The 25,200-nt window shown below is 34.7% G+C and overlaps 1 protein-coding gene across 1 annotated transcript in view; it reads right to left on the reverse strand.

Moving 5' to 3' along the window:
- THEMIS (thymocyte selection associated) overlaps positions 1-25,200 on the reverse strand; it is a 134,841-nt gene that overhangs the window by 85,974 nt on the left and 23,667 nt on the right. Inside the window, exons 2-3 of the mRNA XM_005858968.2 lie at positions 24,189-24,347; positions 5,770-6,228 (exon numbers count right to left, since the gene is read on the reverse strand). Coding sequence (XP_005859030.1) covers positions 5,770-6,228; positions 24,189-24,347 — 618 coding nt within the window. The remainder of the gene's footprint in view (positions 1-5,769; positions 6,229-24,188; positions 24,348-25,200) is intronic.

A 25,200-nucleotide genomic window follows, 5' to 3' on the forward strand; every position in this document is an offset into this window, starting at 1 on the left:
TCAACTCAATGCAAAAAATCGGCTGAGAGACAGCTGGTATCTCAAAAAACTCGTTAGTCAGGACACTCGTAAGTCAAGGCCCCAATGTATTTCATTCTGGAATACCCTCAGTATCAACTGAGCATATGAGGACCTATCCTTTGCAATTGGACCTGAATTCATAGTGCAGGGTTGGAAATCTACTGAGGCGATCTTAATCAAGTGTTCAAGGCAACTTGTGAGAGAGTATTATACTAAGCCAAATAAGCTAGTCAGAGAAAGACAAGAATCACATGATCTCACTCATATGTGGAATCAAATAAATTGATGAACAAAATAGATCCAGAGACATAGAAACATGGAATGAACTGTTGAGTTTTAGAGGGAAGGTGGGGTGGATGGTAGGTGGGAAGAGATCAACCCATGGACATAGACGACAGTGTGGTGAAGACCTGGGGTGGGGGATGTGGGCAGGCTAGAAGAGGTCAATGTGGGAAAATGGGGGGCATATGTAATGCTTCCAACAATAAAGTTAAATTTTAAAAAACAGCTGGCTAAATGAAATCTAAAATTCATAAGCAAAGAGCTTGTGTATAAATAGTGCCTCACTTGTTCATTAAAAAGTGTCTCACATGAAGATATAAACAAATGACAGATTATCTCTAAGATTTGAGAAAGAACATTTAACACAAATGACAGACCAAAAGTTTATGTGTGTGTTTTTTTAAAGCCCATAAAGGGCAGATAAAATGCAAAGAACAGCAGAAATCTTTTTTAAAAATTTTAAAAACATTCTCAGAGAGATAAACTATTGCTACTTTAAAGTAAGAACACAGTAACATTTTAAAAATTATGTAAGAAATAACCCTTGAAAATTAAAAATATGATAGCTAAAATTAAAAAATCATTAAAACAGTTGGAAATGTAGTTAAAGAATTTTCTCTAAAGGGAAACCAGAGATAAGGAGACATAAAATAGAGAGGAAAAAAATAATCCTAGCTCAACATGGGAGCTTCAACAAGAGATCAGAAGTTTCAAAAAGAGAGAAGAGAAAAAAATGGTTAAAAGGGAATTATCAAAGAAATCATACCAGAAACAAAGGCCCTAAATTTCCATATGGAAAACTGCCATTGCAATGAAATCACAGACAGAGGACATTGCTGTGCAGCTTCAGAATACGGCGGATAATCTCTCCAAGGCCATATCAGAAGGTAGAGCACGAGGCAGCAAAGCTTTCAAAACTCTGAGTAGAAACTATTTCAACATGGAATTTTATAAGTAGCCAAGCTTTCAATCTTATGTGAGAATAAAGATTTTTCAAATATTCAGGTGGTCTCATTAACTAACTGATATCTTATCTCAGGAAGTAAGTGGGGGATGGGCTCCTCAAAACTGGAAGAAAAGCAAGAAAGCAATTATTTGATTTCAGAAACTGCTAGTAGACACCGAAGCAAGTCAAAGGGGAACCATGAGGACGATTTTTAAAATATAAGTCCCAGGACAGCACTGTTATAGACGAAATGTCTGTGTCTCCCAATATTTATATTTTGAAACCCTAAAAACCCTACCCTCCAATGTGATGGTATTAGGTCGGGCCTTTGGGAGGTGATGAAAATTAGATATGTCATAAGAGTGAAGTCCTCATGAATGGGATTTGTGACCTTATAAGATTCATGAGACAGCTTGCTTTCTCTCTCTGCTCTCCACCACGTGAGGACATAATGAGAAGTCAGGAGTCTGCAATGTGGAAGAGGTTCCTCACCAGAACTTGACCTTGAGGGCACCCTGATTGCAGACTTCCAGCCTTCAAAACTGTGAGAAATAAATTTCTATTGCTTGTAAGCCACTCAGTCTATGGTATCTTTATTTTAAATGTATTTTATGGATTTTTTACAGAGAGCAAGGGAGAGGGATAGAGAGCTAGAAATATCAATGAGAGAGAAACATCGATCAGCTGCCTCCTGTACACCCCCTTCTGGGGATGTGCTCGCAACCAAGGTACATGCTCTTGACCGGAATCGAACCTGGGACCCTTCAGTCCGCAGGCCGATGCTCTATTCACTGAGCCAAACTGGTTAGGGCTATGGTATCTTTGTTATAGCTGCCCGAGCTGACTAAGACAAGCACCTATGCAATAGGTCTAGAAAGCAACCAATTCAAATTAGAGTATGAGAATGAAGGGTTCCAGGAGGAATAATTGCAGGGGGAAAATGATAGAAAAGGTAGCTATGACAGTTTGGTCTCAGTGCAAAATGGCACTGAATGGCTTTCTTTCTTTTTTCTTTTCTTTTCTTTTCTTTTTTTTTTTTTTACAGAGATGTTAAAGAATACTTTAAGATTTAGGATTGAAGAAAAACAAGCATGAAACAATAAGATCGTCATTACAGAAAACCAAAGAATTATGCAAAATGGAATTATAGTCTTTTCACAGCGCTTGATTCAGCAGTGAATTGTTACCATAAAAATACACATTAACCATAATTTACCATATACTGAGAGAATGGGGTAGGAGAAGAAGAAGTAGAAATATAAGAGAATTAAATCTTCATCACCATACCAAGTAGAGCAAGTTACTATCTAAAGTCGGTGACTTGAAAAATAGCAAAATCACTGTGTTATTTGGAAATGTAAGTGCAAATACAAGAAAGCAGGAATGGAATGTTGAAAAGAGTTTAATTGAAATTGCAGAATTAGGGAATGATCAAGGGAACAAAGTTTGCTGATAACTTTGTTATAAGCTTTTTACCACTATTTGACTTTTTTTTTGACTTTGATAAAGATTGGATTTATTTTTAAAAATAAAATGAGGTAGTCTTTCCTTCAGTATACTAAAAGATTAATGTTTTATTTCTGCTATCCATTTATCACCTATTAAACATTATTCATATACTGCCTTTCTGATACCACCTTTCTGCTTGTATGATTTCTATATTCTGCTCATATGTGAATGAATATGTCATATATCTGAGCAAAAACTGTACCCACAAATTCTGGAAGGCACTGAGTTTTCTCCTAAAAGAAAATGCAGCTTTCCAACTCTTAAAATTTCAGTTAGGGAAGAAATAATTATCAATCTATACTTTAAAATATACTTTAAAAAGTTTTAATGATAATGAACTCTAATTTTTGGAAGTAAATTTAAATAGCTGACTCAATTTTTCATTTGCAAATATTATGCATTCCATTTCTTACACTACTATGAATTTTACCTTCCTGAGAAAGGTACAAATAGATTTCATTATGACTTATATGAGACCAGTAAGTAGAGGTTTTGGACAATTATCTATATCTATTTTCCAAAAAGATATAATTAAAAATATTAAATGTATGAGAATTAGAGGGGTTTCAGGCCTGAATGAGGATTATAACCAAGAATTTCTGGGACAAATATTTCATTTAAATACTTTTTGCTATTTTTTTTATGGAAGCTAAATTTTCACAATAATACAGTATTTAAAACTAATACCAAAAGTAGAATATCATTATTCTCTCTATTCTCTACTTACTTGCTATGTTTTCTTTTCAGCGTATCAATATTTCATAACTTCATACAGTTCTCAATAGTTTTTTTCTTGCCTTTTCCCCTAAAGTTTCTTGAGAAGTTGCTAACCCTGGCTCAGACCTATTCTTTCTCTTGTGACTTTAGAAAGGAAAGGCTCCAGCCAAGAGGGGTTCGAACTGTGCCCGACACTGAAGGCCTTTGGAAAGCAACTTAGCAACATGCCCTTGACTTCAAGGCCAGTTTGAATCTTCAATATAAGAAAGAATGTGAAACAAGAGCACAATTGATCTTCAAAACAGTCTACACTTTATATTTAGAAGAAAAATGCCTACAACAACAGACATTTTAAGAACTGGGCATTTTGTGTTGGACGCCCTTCCTCCATTGCCAGGAAATATTCTGCAGTCAGTACACTTGCAAAGCAGTCTCATGGAACATCTGTCCTGAAATTGTAATACAATAGGAACTAATGTTTAAAATAATCCCCATGAAATTAAGGATTCAAAATAATTCAAGTCAAGATTCCATTCCATGTCATTAAAGAATGGAAATTGGACCATAACATTTTGGAAGGATTTTGTTTCAACCAAAGTATTTCTTCTGGGATCTTTGTTAGCAGGAAACCATATCTAAGCCCATCTAAACAATTCTGTTTAAATCCCCTGCTCTTCTGTCAATGTTTATATTTAACAAACTGCACCACCATCCAGCCAATAGATCAATCCAGAGGCCAGACGTTGTATGGCTCAAGTTGACTTTTACCCCCTTCCAATAGTTCTCCATATCCTACTCGTTGTATTTCTTAAAAGCCTGTCAAAACAACTACTTCTCTCTGTCTGTTACTTTTGAAATTTCTATTGTACTAATCCCCAACACTGCCACAAACCTAATGGCCTCACTGCACTCTGCTGATCCTGCTCCTCCAGGCTGAAAACCTTCATTAATTGTGAAATGCTAACCCATTAGCATATATTTCAAAACCCTCCATGATTCATTCCACTCTGTCTTGCATGATTTGCTAGTTGTCTCAACCTGCCTTCTCCTTCCTCTCTTTCTTTACACCTGGTGCACTATAGCTCCAATCGCTTGCTTACCTGCTTTGCCACAAGCTGCTTGCTAACACTTCCTCCAAAGTTGTTCCCTCTTTGTTAGCCTATTTGTCCTTCAGGTCTGTTTTCAATGCCATTTCCTCAGAGAAATCTTTATTGATCCCTAATATAAATTCATGAAAGGTAAACATCTTGTTCAGATGCTTAGGTTCTTGGTTGGCCTTCAGCTGCAGCCGTGTGATAGGAGATACCAATGGTTTTAGAAAATGAACAAATTTCAAAATGAGAAAAGTTTATCCATTATTTAAGAATATTGAGGAAAACTCTATTATTAATTTTGACTGCACATTTTGGGTTAACTAACAAAACACCAGAGCAAGAACTAAAATTTTTTGCAACCTCATATTAAAAAATAATCGTGCTGTGGCCTCAATCTTTTAATCACTATTTGAGTGGAATTCCTTACCTGTACCTTTGTTTCAAATGAATTAATCAATTTTTGGTTAAATATTTATGTATAACAAAATTTAGCATGTAGTTTCAAAACCTACCCAAACTTTCACATCAACTTTTTCATAATTGTATAAGTGGGCAGCAGTATTAATAGAAGAGATATATAGAATTGGAGAGAGGGGTACATGTTGACCAAATACTTTTACATACTACTTTATGTTCTCAAGTATATTATACGAAGTACCTGACTAGAACTTAATTTTATTCTCAAAACTACTCCAAGAGGCAGGCAAAGGGATATCATCATCCTTTTTACACAGACAGTTTGTTTGTTTGTTTGTTTGTTTTTCAATGGCTCACCCAAAGCCACCATCTATTAAGTCATGGATTCTGACTTAGAATTCAGGACGTTGGACTGCAAGTTCAAGACTTTCCCTATGTATCTAATCCTGAAAATTCAAGATATTAATTTCTTTAGGGTAACAATGCTCTCTCCAGCTATTCCTATTTTAAAATGCAAACAATTCCCTGAAGATTACATATGAAAGCACACCTATGTGTAAATTAATTTATCACATCATTTCCCTTGTCAGAGGGATGTACAGCTAGTAAGGAAGATTTATTACCAGTGATGGCGGCTGACGTAAAGGTTCTCACAAAAATAGGAGTAAGGGACACATTAAGGAACAGACGGGACAGAGTACCATTCTTCACTCCAAAGCCTTTCCCTTTCCCAAACCCCACAATGCTCCTGCTCATGGAGCATCATTTTCAGTGGATACTTACATTTCATCACACCTTGAATTTCATAAACAGGCTTGAGTATCAGAGCACCATAAAAGCCTTCAGGGAATGGATTCGGTAAGTCCCACTTATTTGAAAAATCTGTAAGTTTCACAGTTCGTGTCCTGTTCTTTGGAATCTTCCATTCAACGATCTCCTTTAGAGTATAAATACGTTCATCTTCACACTCGTAGAATTCTCCTTCTTGTGACAAAGGCAAAGTAAACGAGTGGTTTTGATGGTTTCTTACCACACCACAGTTCACCACTATTTCTTCATTGATTTCTTCAACTGAGTTGAGCATGATTTCCTCACCTTGCTTGATGACAAGATTCTCTAGTTCCATATCCTTCTGATGATAGAAGCAAGGATGCCCTAGTCTACTTGATCCAATATGGATGGTCCTTATAATTTCATCCATAGTAAGGTATGGAGTTTTATCCGCCACAATCTTAAAAAGACCTAAGAACAGAATTGTGTGAATTAAAGAGAGTTCTTACAATGGAAGTTATCTATGAAAATCACAGCAACAACGTTATAAAACAAGTATAATGTAGCTTTTAAAAGTAATGTATCTTTTTTTAAAGATTAGATATACTTCTTTGAATCCTGAATTCTTTTAGGAAAAATTTTTAATGTATTGTGTGTAGATTACTGGATCACCAGACCCAGGCAACATAAATGGAGACAAGAAAAAAATACCATGAGAGAGAAAAGGCCCTGTTCTTGGAAATGGAAAATCTGGATGAGATACTGATTGTGTGATATTGAACAAAGCATTTAATCTCTCAAGATCACATTTTTTAAAATGAGAGGATTGGATTAGATCAATTTTCCCATAACTATAATCTCCAGACACACCAGAATTAAGAGATTCTGTAAGGAAACTCGTATGGTAAATTAATAATTACAAAAGCAATATACCTAGAACTAGATACTGGTGATGGTTGTACAACATTGTGATTGTACTTAAAGACAGTGAAGTTTACACTTTAAAATGGTCAAATTTTTTCCAGTGTAAAGGTTGGCATGATTTAGAGCACAGGAGTATGTACAGGAGCAGTTTGAAATGCATAACTTGTGGTGGAGAAAAATGTGCATAAAGAGAAGAAAAAGTGTTGGCGGTCAGCTGGTGATGATAAAAATAAGGGTGAAAACTCAAGAGTCCAGTTATTTTTATAGTTGATCTTTGCTCAGAAAAATAAATTTTTGGTTAATTGTAGATATAAACTTCCTGGAAAAGTGTGGGTGATGTAATCTTGGTGGGAATGAGTAAGGTAGCATGTACGATCTGTCCTGAAAACTTTTAATAGTGTTCATCCACTGCTGGTGTACTTGAAGATTGTAAGGCAAAGAAACATTTACTTTGAAGGAACTTCTTATTTTATTATGTCTTGTGTCAGGAAAAATCTAATAAAATAGTATTCGTGAATTCTCCACAGTAAATGAATTTGTGTGTGTGTGTGTGTGTGTGTGTACGCACATGAGAACATGTGCATGCCCGCAACATTTAATCTCACTTGTCTGTGTGTGAAGATTTATTTCTAAGAGTCCACAATCATTATCAGGGTGTAGAAATTTCAGCAGTTTTTGTGAAATACGTTTTGAAAAAATAGCTACCTAGAATCTCATAAATACTAGAGACACACTGTTGTTTTTTCTATCCTAGGTTTATTGATGACATAAGTCATAGAAAATGAATTTAGCATCTTCTTTCTTGGGGAATTGGGTTCACCTAAGGTAATAACAGACCTAAAATGTTATGAAGTAGAAAAAGCCTGAAACCCTAAGGCCTACCATTATTTCAAGTTAATCACACACTTCAGAGCTGTCTTGTTGGATGTCTCTATTGCAAAAAGAAAAAAAAAATCCATCTATATATCTGTGTGTTTTCCCATAGAAAATGATTGAGTACCCGGTTTAGCATACTAAGTGGCAGAGCACACAAAATTTTTGATTAACTTATTTCTTCATATACTATTATAGCCAATCCAAAAGTCCCTCCTTATATATAGTCACTTAATACCATATAAATTAGAGCAAGCTATAAATATATATAAAGGAAATTCTATTTCACAGTAAACTAAAGCACCATAGGCCTGATCAGGTTTAAATTAGACCAATACTTACTCCATCTTTTTCACAAAGAGTATAGTAGCTTTCACTGGGGAAAAAATGATTTGTTATTCTTTCAAATGAAAAAAACAACAACCACATTTTAGGAGATACCTGATCATGAGAGTGATTACAAAATAAGCCAATGTGAAACTTTATAAAATAAGTTAAAAAACAGAAAATAGATTTGTTTCCAAATTTGTCTCCTATTATATTATTATTTTTAAATTATAATAAATTGTTTACAAAGAGCATGTCACAAAAGAAACAAGAAACTGCAATAAATTGATCTGTTGAAAATTAGTCAATAATTTAATTTAGTTTGTAAGATCTTGACTCTGAATCTTAGGTTTTCAGGGAGTTTACATTTTTAAGTAATTCTTAATGATCTGCAATCATTGTTATTTATAGTAATAGTAACAAATGAAATTTGTTCAGACATTTACTTTTGGAGAATTTTTTTCCTTTGCATCATTTATCCTCACCATACTCATTTAAGGACAGTAAAACTATTATTATTACTGAGTGATATGAAAGTAGTCATGATTTTCATAGTCATAGCTCTAGAATCTCAAATAAGAATTTTATGCTCTTGCCACCACACTAGGCCTCCTCATCACACAACTTACTTGTAAAGACATTGTTACTGAAAACATGTTTATTCCAGTTCACGAAATATACATACACGTCTCTAGAGCTGGCCCTTCCTTCGCCTGGGTCAGCCTTTGCAGACCCTTCAATATGAGAAGAGCAAGAATAATTTCCTGGTTCACTGTGCAGAATTTGTGCTCTTCAGATGTTTTTTATACTTTTTTCTCTTTCTGTCTCATCAATTCATTTCCAAATAGGGAGTAATTTTAAAAATTAAATTTTCTAATGATATATCACAATATTATCTAATATACATATCATGAGATCATTGTGAATTTAGAATCTTTTTACTAGTCTAATCTTTAGCTTGATTTCCCAGTTCCAACCAAATATATTTCTTCCATCTCTAAAATTGTCATAGAGTGAACTTCACCCAGTAAGTCTCATCTTTCTCTCATATCATTAACATTAGAATTATTAAAACATTAGCATCTTAAAATGTGCTATAAATTTAAGACAAAATATAATTTTCAAAATAACAATATGATATTAGCATCTTAAAATGTGCTATAAATTCACATTTAAGACAAAATATAATTTTCAAAATAACAATATGAGGTAGCTACAGATAAAACACAAACATTTCACAGACAAGCACATGAATGTTTGAAGAGAGGCCATACATTTTCCATCATCACATGGATCATTAGAGACTGCCATGCTCTTGTGTGTCTACAACTCAAGGGCTTAATCACAGAGCTACACATTTCACCCTTTGACTATTATCTGAAATCATACTTTGTTTATCTAACCTTTTATTAGTTAACAGGAATGGTCCAAGGTGGGTGTCTACCCTGCTTGTGGATGCAGAAAGACTGAGAACTTTTAAAACTAACAACATAAGAAGGTGAACTTCACTGATGTTAAAGATATTGATGGGCATTACCTGTTCACATGCCAGATGGCCACATGCTGGAAGGTGTAAGTGAGGCCTCTGAGGAGGCCTGGGGACTATACAAGGTGAAGGGGTTGACTGCTGCACACACCAGTTCGAGTGTTTTCAGTGTGCTGCAGTTACCTGCCATATTTAAGTGGATTTCTATAATGTATTATCATAGTTTTAAAATAAAGCAACCCTCACAAAATGAATAAATGCCTTTAAACACTTCCTGGAAGAAAGCCATGTATTGAAATTAAAACTAATATAACCACAAGAACAACAAAAAATGGCAGAGTTGACATTTCAACTCCCACTCAAGCTTTTTTTCAGCCATATTGTGTGATAAAATAATGGTGCTCTAGTCTAATAAAAAATTAAAGTAGCTGAAACTTCTTTAACACAATTTATCAAACTATGGATTCCTATCCATTCTCATTATAAAGAAACTTGCCTTGAGATACAGGTAAAGGTATGTCAAGTACACACACAGTGTTAAATTAATACACATATATTTGGGATGCATGCTTGAAAATTTCAAATGCACTGAGCTATGTGAAGAAGATTTGGAGATAAGTCAGACTGCTATAAATTTATGGTCATGTGTTTGTCTCTCTGGCAATAAAGCAAAGTATGTCTCAGTTATTTTTGTGAGTGTGTGCGTCCACCTCTTAAAATGTTTGTTCTGCAATTGAATTTCTAAGCAGCCTTGTTTTATACTTGCCTGTATAAATTTCTCACTTCACATGCTTCTTGTGGCTTTTTTATCATTTGTTATGTTCCCAAGACAATTCTTAGGTTAGCATAACCTACAAAATCTTCAAGACTACCCCAAATCCACTATTTTCACTAGAAGTTCTAGCTTAAGCATGTGTATTCAACTTCAGATGGAAATGGAGTACATGAAATAACCTACCAAAGCAAAAACCTCAAAACCTTGAGTGAAGGATATATCTAGTGAATGATATCTAGTAACATTTTATATAATAATGTTATTAAACATTATATAATAAATAATAATAATGTTCAAACTGTGAGAAAATTCTCCAGATTTTACAGAGTCAATTTTAGGATTATTGAATATCATCAACCAATGAGTGATTCTAATGGTCTCCACAAAAGAGTATAACCTACCAAAGCAAAAACCTCAAAACCTTGAGTGAAGGATATATAATGATATCTAGTAACATTTTATATAATAATGTTATTAAACATTATATAATAAATAATAATAATGTTCAAACTGTGAGAAAATTCTCCAGATTTTACAGAGTCAATTTTAGGATTATTGAACATCATCAACCAATGAGTGATTCTAATGGTCTCCACAAAAGAGTCTCCAACAGCAGAAAGAAGGAATATGAAGAAAGTCAAAGTTCATGATAAGAAAATTTTGCATAGGAATTTAATTGAGAAATTGGGAACGGGAAAAAAGACATAGCAAAGTTGTGACCATTTTTTTAAAAATGTTAGATGAGAAAAAATAAGGCTGTAGAATTTCTATACTTAAATGTCTTTAAATTTATAATGGAATAGAAATTGTTTATAATAGCTACTAAGAGTTTTTAATACTTCTTTTACCTGAAGGTAAAAAGAATAATCATAAAACCTACCATTTTATTTTTAACTCTGTGTCAATTATTGCATTACAAAAAGACCTCTTTTCTCAAATAACACTTAAACTCCTTGAAAGGAGTGATGCTGCAATATCTAACACATTTGGGATGTTTAAAAAATAATTTACACTAATAATGTTAGGTCTTGAAACCAAATGATATAACTTGGTATCTCTGCCTAAATCTCTAGCTTACTTATAAAGTTGTCATCTATAATTGTTCACGTTAAAGCTTTCTCCTGCCCAGCAGGGAGAATGAGTAATAAGCCTAGGATGAGGAGAGAGAATGTGAGAAATTCCTCTTCCCATAAACCTTGGCAGGAGCACAGCTCCCTGGACTCCTTAGTTCCGCAGAGCGCTGCCCTTGGGTTATGGAAAGACACATAGAGGCATCAGGCCTGGAAAGAACCCTGACAGACTTCAAATCTCTCACAAGGCTTTGTTAGGAGGATCTTCAAAATACTATAGATTTTCTACTCTTGGCCCTGGTGACTTTGGGCAATAGAATTTTCAGGGCCAGCGATACACAACCATCCCAACATTAAGGTCAAGGGGTAAAAAGTATGAGTGTTGATTCAGACAGCCTGGGTTTAATTCTGGCCTCAGCCCTTTCCTCTGTGTAAACTTGAGAACTTAAACTCTCAGGGCTACAATTTCCTTTTCTATGAAATGAAAAAAAATATCATCTGAATCAAAGCATTAATGTGATGATTAAATGAGTTAATAAATGCAACATGCATAGAAAATACTTAATATATAACATGTACCAAAAAAAGCAAAAAAAAAAAAAAAAGGTTATTTATTCTTTTTTTTTTTTTACTCTGGAATTCTGAGTCAGAGTTTAATACCTGTAAGGTGAAAGAGTACAAACTAGAAAATCCAGCCTGGACCAAATTAGATGAGACCAATTTTATAGAATCCACAATTCATCATCTGACACAGATTGCGCAAAAAAAAATCCCAGCAATATCTTCCACAGATTTTGCCAAAGTGTTTGAACATGGAAGTGAGTCTCAGGTGACCTCTTTAGGTGGACTGCCTTTGGGGAAATATTTCCAGGTTGCTTTAAAGAGTTTGTCTGACTCCATGCTTTGAGAAATTGCTTAGAATTTAACCACCATAATTTTATGCCCATAATGAGCAGATTATAGGGAGATGTAAGAACTTTTAAAATGCAAATATTGTGCTGCTTGTAGTTATTCACAAGGTATGCATTATACACAGCTGCTGAAGTTCCCTTGAACAAAAGTAACAGCAAAATGCCAAGGCATTTTTGAAAATGTGTTTTATTCATGGCTCTGAAAGGTAGTTGAAGCCAATTCAGGGAGGAGCATACCCTCCCTCTATTTTAATGATCATAATTTTGCTAATGGAATGTTAGTGGAAAGAGTTCAGAAGCCATGTGGCGCTGATTGCGTTGTTCGGTACTGATGTTGCCTGCAAATTACATGTACCTAAGTAGCCACCTGTTTATGCTTATGATTATGTAAAGACCCATATGTTTCCCTCTCTACACAGGGGAGGTAAATATTGAAAAAATTATTCTGGTGTGAAGGGTGAAAACAGCAGCAATTCTTCTATAACTGTCACATATGCTGCAGTGTTTCCTTTAATGCTGTGCTTTGTCTGACATAGTTGCTGATTTTTACTATGCACTGTGCAAAAAAACCTGTTACCCATGGTTATACAAAACAATTAAAAGTCAGTTTACATAAAATTAAAATTAGGATGAGATACAACTTTTCAACGTAGCTGTATTTAAATGAATATCAGAGCTTAGAATTTAAGTAGATTCTGATTTGCATGATGAAGAAAACTCAACTTTTTCCCCCCTAAATTCACCAGCAAATAAAAAGGGACATTTTCTTCCTAAAGATATCCTTTTGATTCCATATTTGTAGGCAGGCAAAACAACAACAACAAAAATAACTAACTTGAATAACATGAATTTGAAAATCCCACCTATATAGTGGGCAGCTCTTTAACTGGCTGGGCCTCCACCCTGCTGGCTGCATATGGTCTGGAAAGCAGGTTGCTGCACTCCATCTAGCCATGACCTGGTCAGCAAGTGCTCCTGAGCCATTTTGAGATGATGAGTCTGCTTAGTGCATTGGGAGATGTGGCACAGCAGCACCTGTGCAACTGCCTCAGCCGACTCAGGGACTGGCCAGACAGTAGGCTGCAGGAGAGACCAGAGAACTTGCTATTGCCGATTATTTAGGTACTGAAGATAAATGAATGGGAATTTTATATGGTTTGTATCAGATCAAAAGGAGTTTAAATATCAACTGTCTAGTAGCCTAGACATGACGCTTCCGGACTTTCCAATAATTTGCAAAAAGAAACAGAATATGATAGAAAAAGATGAAAACGTACCACACCACCAAAAACTAATAAGCCAATGCTCCTCAAAGCCAGAATTTACTTTTATAATCAGGAAGATGGACCTGAAATCAGAACATTAGAGGCCTAGCAATCCTGGGTCCCATGAAACAGAGGGGTGCCTCCAAATTTTCCATAGATAATATGAAGAACAGAAATAAAATGAATTAAAGTTACTGAATACTTTTTATAGGCCAAAGTTTGTACTAAGCACTTAATGATCACCTCATTTCACTTATTTAATTCTTGGAAGAATTTTATAAGATAAAAAGTATTTCAGTTTTCCCAACTTTAACAGATAGGGAAATTAATAAACTGATGCACTAAAATAGATCAAGGAGGTCACCCAAGTCTTTTTAAATTTTGGTATACTTTTTTTTTTCAGTCTTGACATATACATACATTTATATCAATACAAATGTTCTAACAACATTAAAAGTATACCAAATGCATTTATTTTAAATCCTGTTTTACTTAATATTGACCCATCATTAAATCTCATGTTTTAAAATATTTTTCACAAATTTGATTTTTGATGGCTACATATTATGTTGTAAGGCATATATCATAAATTATCATTTTCCTTATCATTTAGCACTTACACTGACTTCTATTTTGCTAGTATAAATAATACTAAGATGGTTGTTTCTTTAGAGTTTATTGTAATAAGTGGAACCACTGAGTTAAAGGCCTTTTCTCAGCTGACTGCTGGTTCCAGGAAGACAGGGATCAAAATATAATCCCTGCCATCAATTGTTATCTCTGCACAGGCACAAAAGAAGTATTTGCCAAATTACTGGCAGATGGCTTTTGAAATACATCAAATTTATTTTTAGAAAGGTTGTAAAATTCTATATTCCCTTTGGTTAGGTTTGAGAGTGACCCCTTAGCAATACCTTTCTTAATTTTTTTATTAGAATTGTAAAAGCTTAACTAGTAAATACCTGGGAACGCTGTCATTATTGTTTTAATTTATATTGAGTCCAAACTAATTTCTGTGTGGTTACAAGCCCTCTGAATTTTTTCTGACTTTTATTCATTTCTCAGTTAGTGTTGCCCTAGACCAGTGGTCGGCAAACTCATTAGTCAACAGAGCCAAATATCAACAGTACAACGATTGAAATTTCTTTTGGGAGCCAAATTTTTTAAACTTAAACTATATAGGTAGGTACATTGTTATTAACTTAATTAGGGTACTCCTAAGGCTTAGGAGAGCCACACTCAAGGGGCCAAAGAGCCACATGTGGCTCGCGAGCCGCAGTTTGCCAACCACGGCCCTAGACTATTTGATTGTTTTGTTTTACATTTTAGTGATTTCTAGTATTTTAAAAATTGTGTCATTTTGCTGTTGAACCTTTCTTCCTCTTTTTATTTTTCAGATGTATAGAAATTTCCATTTTATATAATTGAATATATTGATTCTGCATGGTTTAAAATGTAACTTCTTAATCTGCTTCAAATTTCCTTTGTGATTCCTGGTATAAGTTTGATGATCCAATTTCATCTATTGCTTTCCCAAATGATAACTACAGTACATGAATTTACTAAATAATCTTTCCTTTAACCCCAGATGTGTAGTACAGGCTTCATCAAGTAGAAAATAATAATTGACATTAAGAACTGGTTCAGAGCTATAAACAAAGGCTTAAGTTCAGGGACATTAGCATCAAATTCAAAGCATTGCTCTAATGCTTCTTTAACAACTAGTAACACTATTATTAATTTATTGACTCAGCTTTTGATTTTCGGTAACATTTAGTATAATTTATTCTAACTTTGTAATAGGTTTTAACATTGGCAGGAAAAGTACTTTCTTATTGTTCTGTTTTTTAAGTATTTGCTTGAATATTTTCACTTGTTTATTCTCCCGCATGAATTTTAGAGTTACTTTCTCAAGAGCCAACACAATAATAATTATGATTATAATATGTGAATTAGGGTTATCATTATGTTTGTCTTATAAGTTAATTTATGTATAATTGATATATACAATATTCAGTTTTTTGATTCAAGCACTTAATAAACTGATGCACTAAAATACATCAATATGTTTTTATTTATTTTTTAAACCTCACCTGAGGATATGTTTTTACTGACTTTAGAGAGAAAGAGGAAGGAAGGAAGGAAGGAAGGAAGGAAGGAAGGAAGGAAGGAAGGAAGGAAGGAAGGAAGATGTCAAGTCCTCCTCTATCACTTCAATAGAAAAACTCAGAAGAGCTACTACAAATCTTCTGAATAACAGGAAATACTTCCAGGTATGTATTTGGGTTTGGTTGTGTCAAACCCCCAACCTAGGTATGTGCCCTGACCAGGAATCAAACCTGCAACCTTTTTGGTACACAGGAGGATGCTCTAACCAACTGAGCTATCCAGCCAGGGCTGTTTTGGCTTATCTACGTACTAGTAGCCCTGCGCACAAATCCGTGAGCGAGTAGCTCGCTGCCGCTTGCCTCAGCTGGCCACCCCACCCACTGCTGCTGGCAGCTCTCCGCTTGTAGCTCGCTGCCCTGCCCTCCTGTAGCTCTCCGCCACTTGTAGCTCGGTTGTGATGTTATGGCATCTGGCTAATTTGCATATTCCTCTATTATTATATTAGATATAAAAAGCCAGTGTCTGGAATGCCATAACGACCAGAACTACTGGTCACTATGTTGCCCACTGTGGCCAGTGAACCAGCCTGATCAGGGGGTAGGGCTGGACAACCTCCCGTGGCCCCTCCCTGCAGCTGGCCCCGCCCCTGATTGGCCTCTTCCACCCTGATCGAGGGCAGGGCAGCCGGCCAATCACCTGCGGCCCCTCCCCCTAGCCAGCCCAGCCCTGATTGGACCTGATCAGGGAAGGCCACCTGGTCAACCTCCCGCCAACTCCTCTTCTTGACAGGCCCGGCCCCAATCTGCCCTGATTGGGGCCAGGCCGGCCATACCCCACCCGTGCACGAATTCGTGCACTGGGCCTCTAGTTTTTAATAATAAGCTTTTATAATATTTTTAAGTAAATAAGAAAAGGAGTTAAAGTTTTATAATATTTCTTATACTATATATAAAGATATTAAGCATAGTTGTTTTGTGCTTTTCCATTGCTATTTTAAAATGTCTTACTCATATATTCTAAATGGAAAGCATGACTATATATATTTTTATATATAAATATATGTTTATGTTCATATTTTATGTATATACTCTTTATGTATTTACTTATACGTTTTTCATATATTTTTATCCTGTCCTCTTACAAAACTAACTTATTAATTCTAACAAATTTAAAATTTTGTTTCATTTGCTTCCATTGATTTTACTGGATGATCTTACTTCAAATAATGATTATCACCTCATTTCTAAAAGTCTTCAAATTTATTTGTTACTGGCCATATTTATTTACTCAAAATTATGGAGTGCTGTTAGAAAAGAGTGAAAATAAAGATCCATACAGGAACAATGCTTTTTTTTGTCTGACTCACTGGGCCTTTGCTCTTGCTGCCTATACCCGACCCCAGAGCCCTGCCCATAGTGTGACCTCCTGCCACGCTGTGTCAGACCTGCCATTTTCTATGATTCCCAAGGTTTTTAAATTCATGTTGCCTATGAAACTGAGACAAGATTCCTAAAAATAATTTGAATTTTATACTTTAAACAGCTGAATTTTATGCTATGCAAATTACATCTCAATAAAGCTGCTAAATTTATTTTTTAAATTGGAGAGAGGAGGGATAAACAGTAAGTAATAGCTTCAAAAAAGCAGTTAGGTCAGCCCCCTCATTAGTTCTTGATGGGAATGGGAATTGGCAGAGTGCTTATGGAATGTGATTTGGCATATGCGTTAAAAGCCTTAAAATCATTTTTACTTCTGGAGTTATAATGTTACATACATGGGATTATTATAGTAATGAGATACACTAAACTTCAGTTAAAAGCTGCTTATTATAGTATAAACTGCATAAATGATCATTTCAGAACGGACTTAATAAATTATGATACATACATATGAGGGACTATTATATAGAAAATAAAAATAGCTTTTGAAGAATTTTTAATAATATAGGCAAATCCTCAGAAATAAGCTTGTTCCCCATTATATTATAATCTATCTACTGGTGCGTGGGTGTGCCATGTACTAGAAAACAATAGAAGGAAATGTAACAAATATTAATGCTAGCTAGCTTTGATGATGACATTATAGGGAGCTTTAATTTACTTCTCTGCACTTTCTTCCATTTTCTAATTTTCTACAACATTGTGTGTTATTTGTAAAGTTGAGAAAAATCAATACATCTTTAAAAAATTGTGTTTCGTATGTCCACACTAATACCTGCATGTGTATAGCAGCTTTATTCATAATTGCCAAAATTTAGAAGCAACCAAGAAGTCCTTCAATATGTGGATAAATAAAATGTGGTACATCCAGACAATGGAATATTATTCAGTGCTATAAAGAAATGAGATATCAAGCCATTGAAAAACATGGGGAACCTTCAATTCATATTAGCAAATAAAAGATGCCAATCGGAAAGGCTACTTACTTTTTGATTCAATTATATTTTGGAAAACACAAAACTATGGGAACCATAAAAAAATCAGTGGTTACCAGGGATTGTGGGGCAAGAAGGATGACCAGGTACAGCACAGAGGATTTTTAGGACACTGAAAATACTCTGTGTGATTCTATATGGTAGATACATGTCATTATACATTTGTCTAAACCTATAGACCATACAACACCAAGAGTGAACCAATGTAAACCATGAACCTAGGTTATGATGCATCAATGCAGGTTCATCAGGTGGAACAAAGTGTACCACTCCGCTGGGGGATATGATAATGGCCGAGGCTATGCATTTGTAGGGGTAAAGGGTATATGGGAGACCTCTATACTTCTCACTCAATTTTACTGTGAAACTAAAACAGCTGTTAAAAAATAAAGTCTATTAAAAAAGGATTTTGTTCCCACAGCAGAATCTCTAAATCATTAATATATAATTATGTATAAACATAGTAATGTATTTTACCAATGCCCATTTAAAAGAATCGAGAAACTAAAGATCTGAGTAGACAAGTTTGTAAGGAGAGTCTGGTTCCACCATGGTGATACCTTTGAGGTAACACCATAACAAACTTTAGAGGAGTTGTGCACGTAGGAAAGGGGGTAAGAGCAAAATGTGATTAGATTTTTAGAAGATGTATATAAAATATTAATACTTTGAAAACTTATAGAATAGTTCCAGGTGTGGAAAAGCCAATTTTAAGATGATCTTTTTGACATAATTTTGGTATGAGGTTAAAATGTACATAGGTGGGTGAAAAGAACACTTCAACCTAGACCTGCAAAGTCTATTTGTCTTCCTGATATTATTCATTTTAGTTATCCAAAGAACAAGGACTTAGAGAAACAAGCTGATCATGTACCAAAGAGCAGAAGAAAAAATAGGCCAAAAAATGGAAATGAAAATTAGTGTAAAAGCCTGAATTTTTTGTGCACTTAGATTGCTTCAGTTTTTGGCATAGTATATCCAGAATATCCCTTTTCGTCTAGGAAAATATTTTGTATAATAGACATAGCTGAATTTATTTTGCTTAAGTGAGCACAGTGGGGAAGAGATACCTTATGAGAAGTTGACCCAGAAAATTTGGAAGAATAGCCCATTATTCCTTAAATAGTAAATTATCCAAAAGGCAGGGAGTCTATTTAGGGTCTCTTTCAATCATGTCTTTATGACATCCAGATGGAAAAATCGGAGCAAATTCTGCCTTTTATCCTGCTTCTTTTAACAAAAGTCATTCAAAACACAGGAGCTGAAAAGGTTATGCACTATAAAGCTACTAAATATATTTTAAATATAGTTTTGCAAAAACAATTTTGCTAACAGGTAATTTCTAAAAGAAATTTATAAGCTGATATTTTAGTCAGCTTCTAAAAAATTAGATGCAATCATAAAATGGCTAATACTAAAAAATTTAGTCATTTCAGTGGTAGATAAAACATACACTGAATGACCACTGAATGCAATATTATGCTTTCTATCAATTAAGTATATAGCTTCCTAAATAAAACAACAGGGAGATTTATCTTGAAAAATGTTTACGTATTAGGCATTTTGATACCCAGGCACAAAGAAGCAGGTTTTATTAATTCTAGTCAAACAATTTCTTGAAAAAATAATTCTATTATTAATCTAATTTTGCGTATCTAAACATATCCTAAACACAGAAAAGGTACAGTAAAAATACAGCATAAAAGACAAAAATAAATGGCACACCTGTAAAGGGCATTTACCATGAATGGAGCTCACAGGATTGAAAGTTGCTCAGGGGGGACTCAGTGAGTGATGAGTGAATGTGAAGGCCTAGGACATTACTGTACATTACTGTAGACTTTATAAACACTGTACACTTAGGCTATGTTAAATTTATTAAAACATTTTTCTTCGATAATAAACAGCCTTACCTTACTGTAACTTTTTTGTTATTTTATAATCCTTTTAATTTTTTAACTCTTAGACTCTTGTATTAGTAACACTTAGCTTAAAACACAAACACATTGCATAGCTGACACAAATATTTTTCTCTATAGCCTTATTCTATAAGCTTTTCTATTTAATTTTTTACTTACTTTTTAAACTTTTTTGTTAAAAACTAAGGGACAAACACACACACTAGCCTAGGCCTATACAGGGTCAAGATCATCAATATCCTTGTCTTCCTCACCCACATCGTGTCCCACTGGAAGGTCTTCAGGGGCAATACCGTGCCTGGAGCTGTCATCTCCTATCACAATGCTTTCTCTGGAACACTTTGAACAGTGTCTGGCGCATTATCAAGATTCTCATTTGAGCCTTAACTGGTTTGTCTCAGTGGATAGAGCGTCAGCCTGCGGACTCAAGGGTCCCAGGTTCGATTCCGGTCAAGTGCATGTACCTTTGTTGTGGGCACATCCCCAGTAGGGAGTGTGCAGGAGGCAGCTGATCAATGTTTCTCTCTCATTGATGTTTCTAACTCTCTCTCTCCCTTCCTGTCTGTAAAAAATCAATAAAATATATTTTTAAAAAAAGATTCTCATTTGAGTGTATCACAAGGGAAAAGTAGAGTGTAGGATAGTAAAGAATGGTTCATCTCTAAAGCTCTATCATATTTCTTTTTTCTAAATTTGTTGTTGTTAATCCTCACCTGAGGATATTTTTCCATTGATTTTTTTAGAGAGGGTGAAAGGGAGGGGGAGAGACACACAGAGAGAAACACTGATGTGAGAGAGACACATTGATTGAGTGCCTCCTGCACCCACTCTGACCAGGGCATCTAGACACAGACCTTATACACTTCACAAAAGTTAACTCAAAATGGATTAAAGGGTCACTCCATTAAGAACAAATAACTATTACAAAACACATAACGACCTTATATCAAAGCCTCCAAATACATGAAACTAGAGCTGCAGTTTTGAAAAGAAATATTAATAATTCAATTATAATAGTTTGAAATTTCAAAACTCCACTTTCTATAATGGGTAGATCTTGATAGAGATTTTACCAAAAAAAATCATAAGACTTGACAATACTATAAACCAACAGACATCTGTAGAATACTCCACCCAGCAATAGCAGAATCCACATTCTTCTTAAGTGCACATGGCATATTCATTAGGCTAGTTCATATGTTAGGCCATAAAACAAATCTCAATAAATTTACAAGAACTGAAATTAAATAAAGTGTGTCTTCTGACCACAATAGAATGAAATTAAGAATCAGTAAAAAATAAATTTATGGAAAATTCCCAATTAAAAAAGGGTATTTAAAAATATATTGAACTTTTTGAGTTTATAATCTAACTGGAAGTTGAAATTGAAACTTTTGAGTAGAGTATAAATAAAGACATTTCTCTATTGAAATTTATAAAAAATATTAGTATCCTTGGTTTTTACCTAGTGCTGATATAGATGAATTATTTCTATATCGGCGATCCTTTTCATCATTACCTAGAAGGATAATTTGTTTTGAGGAAGGTAAAAACAATCTCCAGATCATCACCAATCACTTAATCCTGATTCTTACAAAAAAACTAGCTTTGTACATACATTTTTAAATCATTGCTCAATTGATGTAAGATGATTATGTTTACTGAAAGCTCAATGGGATATTCTAAGCAGCAATTCCCCAAGTTAAATTATAAGTCAAAAAGCTATGTGTTTTAACTACTATAATAAGAAATGTTCCTTCTACCAGAAGATTCTAGTAATTTTGACTTACTAAATATTGATTATATACATCTTCTAAACACTGTGGGGATTACAGCAATAATTGAGATTCAGATTCCTTCCCCAGCAACCTTATGATCTATTAAGCAGATGGTGCTTATAAGACAAGTACACAAATAACTTCAATTATATACAAAACGTTGTAAATGCAATGATTAAGGCATGAAAGCCTATGGTGATTTAAAAGGAGAGTTGACACATCAATTAGAGTACTTAGGAAAAGCTTCTTCTAAAGCAGTGGTTCTCAACCTTCTGGCCCTTTAAATACAGTTCCTCATGTTGTGACCCAACCATAAAATTATTTTCGTTGCTACTTCATAATTGTAATGTTGCTACTGTTATGAATCGTAATGTAAATATCTGATATGAGGGTGGTCTTAGGCGACCCCTGTGAAAGGGTCATTCGACCGCCAAAGGGGTCGCGACCCACAGGTTGAGAACCGCTGTTCTAAAGAAATGGTTCTCAAACTTGGCTGCTCATTATCACCACTCTGGGAGCTTTAGAAAACCTTGATGACCAGACTTTATCCCAGACCAAATAAATCAGAACATCTCAGGCAAGTGGCCTGAGCATCAACATTTTTTAAAGTTCCCTTGGCAATTCCAATGTGCAGCCAAGTTTGAGAATCACTACTGATATGAATGGGCTGAGGAAGGAATAATTAGAATCATTCTGTGAGAAAGATTTTAGTTGAAAGGGTTGGAATACTGGAGCACTTAGAAGAATCCTCTCCTCATACAGTTAACTCATTTTTATTCAAACCTCAGCTCAAGTATAACATTCTTGAAAAAGCTTTGCCCGACTCCACTGATGATAACAAGGTAAATAATTGTAATAAAAGCTAACATTTTTTTATAGCCCTTGCTAAGTGATAAGCAACATTCTAAGCACTTTAAATATATTTCAATACTTAACCCTCCTAACAACACTAAAAGATAGGTAGCAGGATTATTATCAGTTTACATAAAAGGAGGCTACATAACTTGGCAAGGTTACACAACTAACAATGGCAGAGCTGAGATTCAAATATAATGACTCAGAAATACATGTTTTGAAACATGACCAACTGGTGTTAAATGTTACTTATCAAGACTCTCATAAAACCTATACATACCTCCATTATACCATGAATCACATTAAATTGTAAATTTTTATTAGAGTTTTTTCTTCCACTCATCATTCATTCAATATACAATTATTGAGCACATTCTCTGTGCCAGAAAATGTGCTTGTTACTAGAAAGACAAAGTCCCTTATGTAATATTTTATCTGTGAAGGAATTTTACTTTAGAGCTGAGGTCAGCAAACTATGATTCACAGGCCAAATTCTGCTGACCACCTGTTTATATAGACATTTTTTTGTTGAACCATGCTCATTGTTTGGTATTTAGAGCTTCTTTTATGTTACAACATCAAAATGTAGTAGTTGTGATAGGGACCATCTGGCAGCACAGTCTAAAATTTACTATCTGGCCCTTTTTAGAAAAGGTTTGACAACCCTTGGTCCAGAGCAGTGGTTCTCAACCTTGGCTGCACATTAGAATCACCTGGGAATTTTTTAAAAATCCTGATTTCTGGGCCTCATCCTCCGGAAATTCTGTTTCTTTGTTACTAATGTTGTGGCCCTCATCCTCCGGAAATTCTGTTTCTTTGTTATGGGGTGGGGCCACAACATTAGTAACAAAGAAACAGAATTTCCGAAGGGTGAGGCCCAGAAATCAGGATTTTAAAAAGATTCCCAGGTGATTCTAATGTGCAGCCAAGGTTGAGAACCACTGGTCTAGGGAATAATACAAAAGAGAAAATCATCAATACTTTAAAAATAAGGTGAATGCTCTGGTGCTCAATATACTAAGAGAACATAAAAGAGGTATTTCTAGCTTAGATTAGATGGTCAGAAAAAATCTTCCAGAAGACATGATATTTAGAGTAATTTTGTAAGGCTGAGTAGAATTAACTAGACAAAGAAAAGCAGCTAGACTTGCCAGTAAGATCAGCAGGGGAGTTTAGCAGTGATCCAGAGAGCTAGAATAATGGCAATGGGAATAAAGAGGGTTAATGTGTTTAAATGTACAGCAGTGAGCAAAAGTAGGCTTATAGTTATTCATATGGAAATAATATAATAATAAATAATAATACAAGAATAAACCTTATGTTTCACATACTCACAATTATAGACCTACTCGTGCCCACCTCTGCATATTTATAGTGTTCAACATGACTTATGAAAATATATCTTTGAATTCTTTATTTTACCTATGTAATATAGCCAGTGTTGCTTGTAGTTGAAAATCAGTAAATATTTATTAACAGAAAATATTTAGTCCTAAGTAAAGGATGTTTATTTAAAAGGGTAAGAAAATATTTGCCTTATATTAGTCCTTAAAACCACTGAACTATAAGAATTATGATTCTTTTACCCACTGCTCTAAAGTGAATAAAAAACACTACCACATTTTCATTGTTTGCAATTGTATAGATGTATATATCTATTAGCAATGCAGTTTTACGAGTGAGAAATGGTTGCAATATACTGTACCTGGAAAATTCATAGGCAATTCAAATGGTTGTGGTGATTCACCACCTTCACTGTGCTCACAAATTTCAGCTATGATCTTCTTAATTTTGAGGCCAGTAATTTTAATCACCTCTCCTGTTGACAAACAGCATTCATTTCCAAACATTTCATAAACAGAACCTGAAAAAAAAAAAAGAGTGAAAGCAGCTCTTAAAAAAGAATTAAGTCTTGAAGAACAAGGTAGGAGTCAAAAGCCTTATATTATGTGTTTTTATTCAGTTCCTCTCTTAGCTACCTACTAAAGAGGACTTTAATCAAGCCTGGCAAAATGTACAGCATGTACCAGGAAAAATATTAGATTTTCACTTTATTCACTGGGCAAGGTAGAAAGAATCTTATTTTTGTTATTGTAAATTGAATTTATGGTTTCCTCAGCACCTTTAGCTCATCGTTTCAAGGTCAAACTACAAACATGTCTTTCTCTATTGGTATTTATGATCTGTTTCTGCAGGGTCACAGAATTAAGCTTATCTGAGTCAACAATGATCTAAGTAAGTACTGCAAAAAAGGTTGTAATACAATCTAAGATCCAAAGACAGAGTATCTGCACACTGGGGCTTTATAGCAAGAGCATCATTTCTATTTCTTAGACCTGGTTCTCTTCATCATTATGAATATAAGACTTATGCCCATTTTTGTCTCTTGATTTTTGATAAGCAGACCAGTCCAGATAAACTGGAAAGCTTCATTTTAGTTCAGGATTTCAGTTTCCTTCCTAAAAAACTTTTTATCATAGACTAGAGGCCCGGTGCACAAAATTCATGCACACGGGGGTGGGGGGGGGTCTCTCAGCCTGGCCTGCACCCTCTCGCAGTCTGGGAGCCCTTGACGAATGTCCAACTGATGGCTTACGACAGTGATGATGAACCTTTTGAGCTCAGTGTGTCAGAATTTTGAAAAACGCTAACTTAACTCTGGTGCCATGTCACATATAGAAATTTTTTGATATTTGCAACCATAGTAAAACAAACAC

Source organism: Myotis brandtii, unplaced genomic scaffold (assembly GCF_000412655.1).
Source record: "Myotis brandtii unplaced genomic scaffold, ASM41265v1 scaffold123, whole genome shotgun sequence".
Lineage (NCBI taxonomy): Eukaryota > Metazoa > Chordata > Mammalia > Chiroptera > Vespertilionidae > Myotis > Myotis brandtii.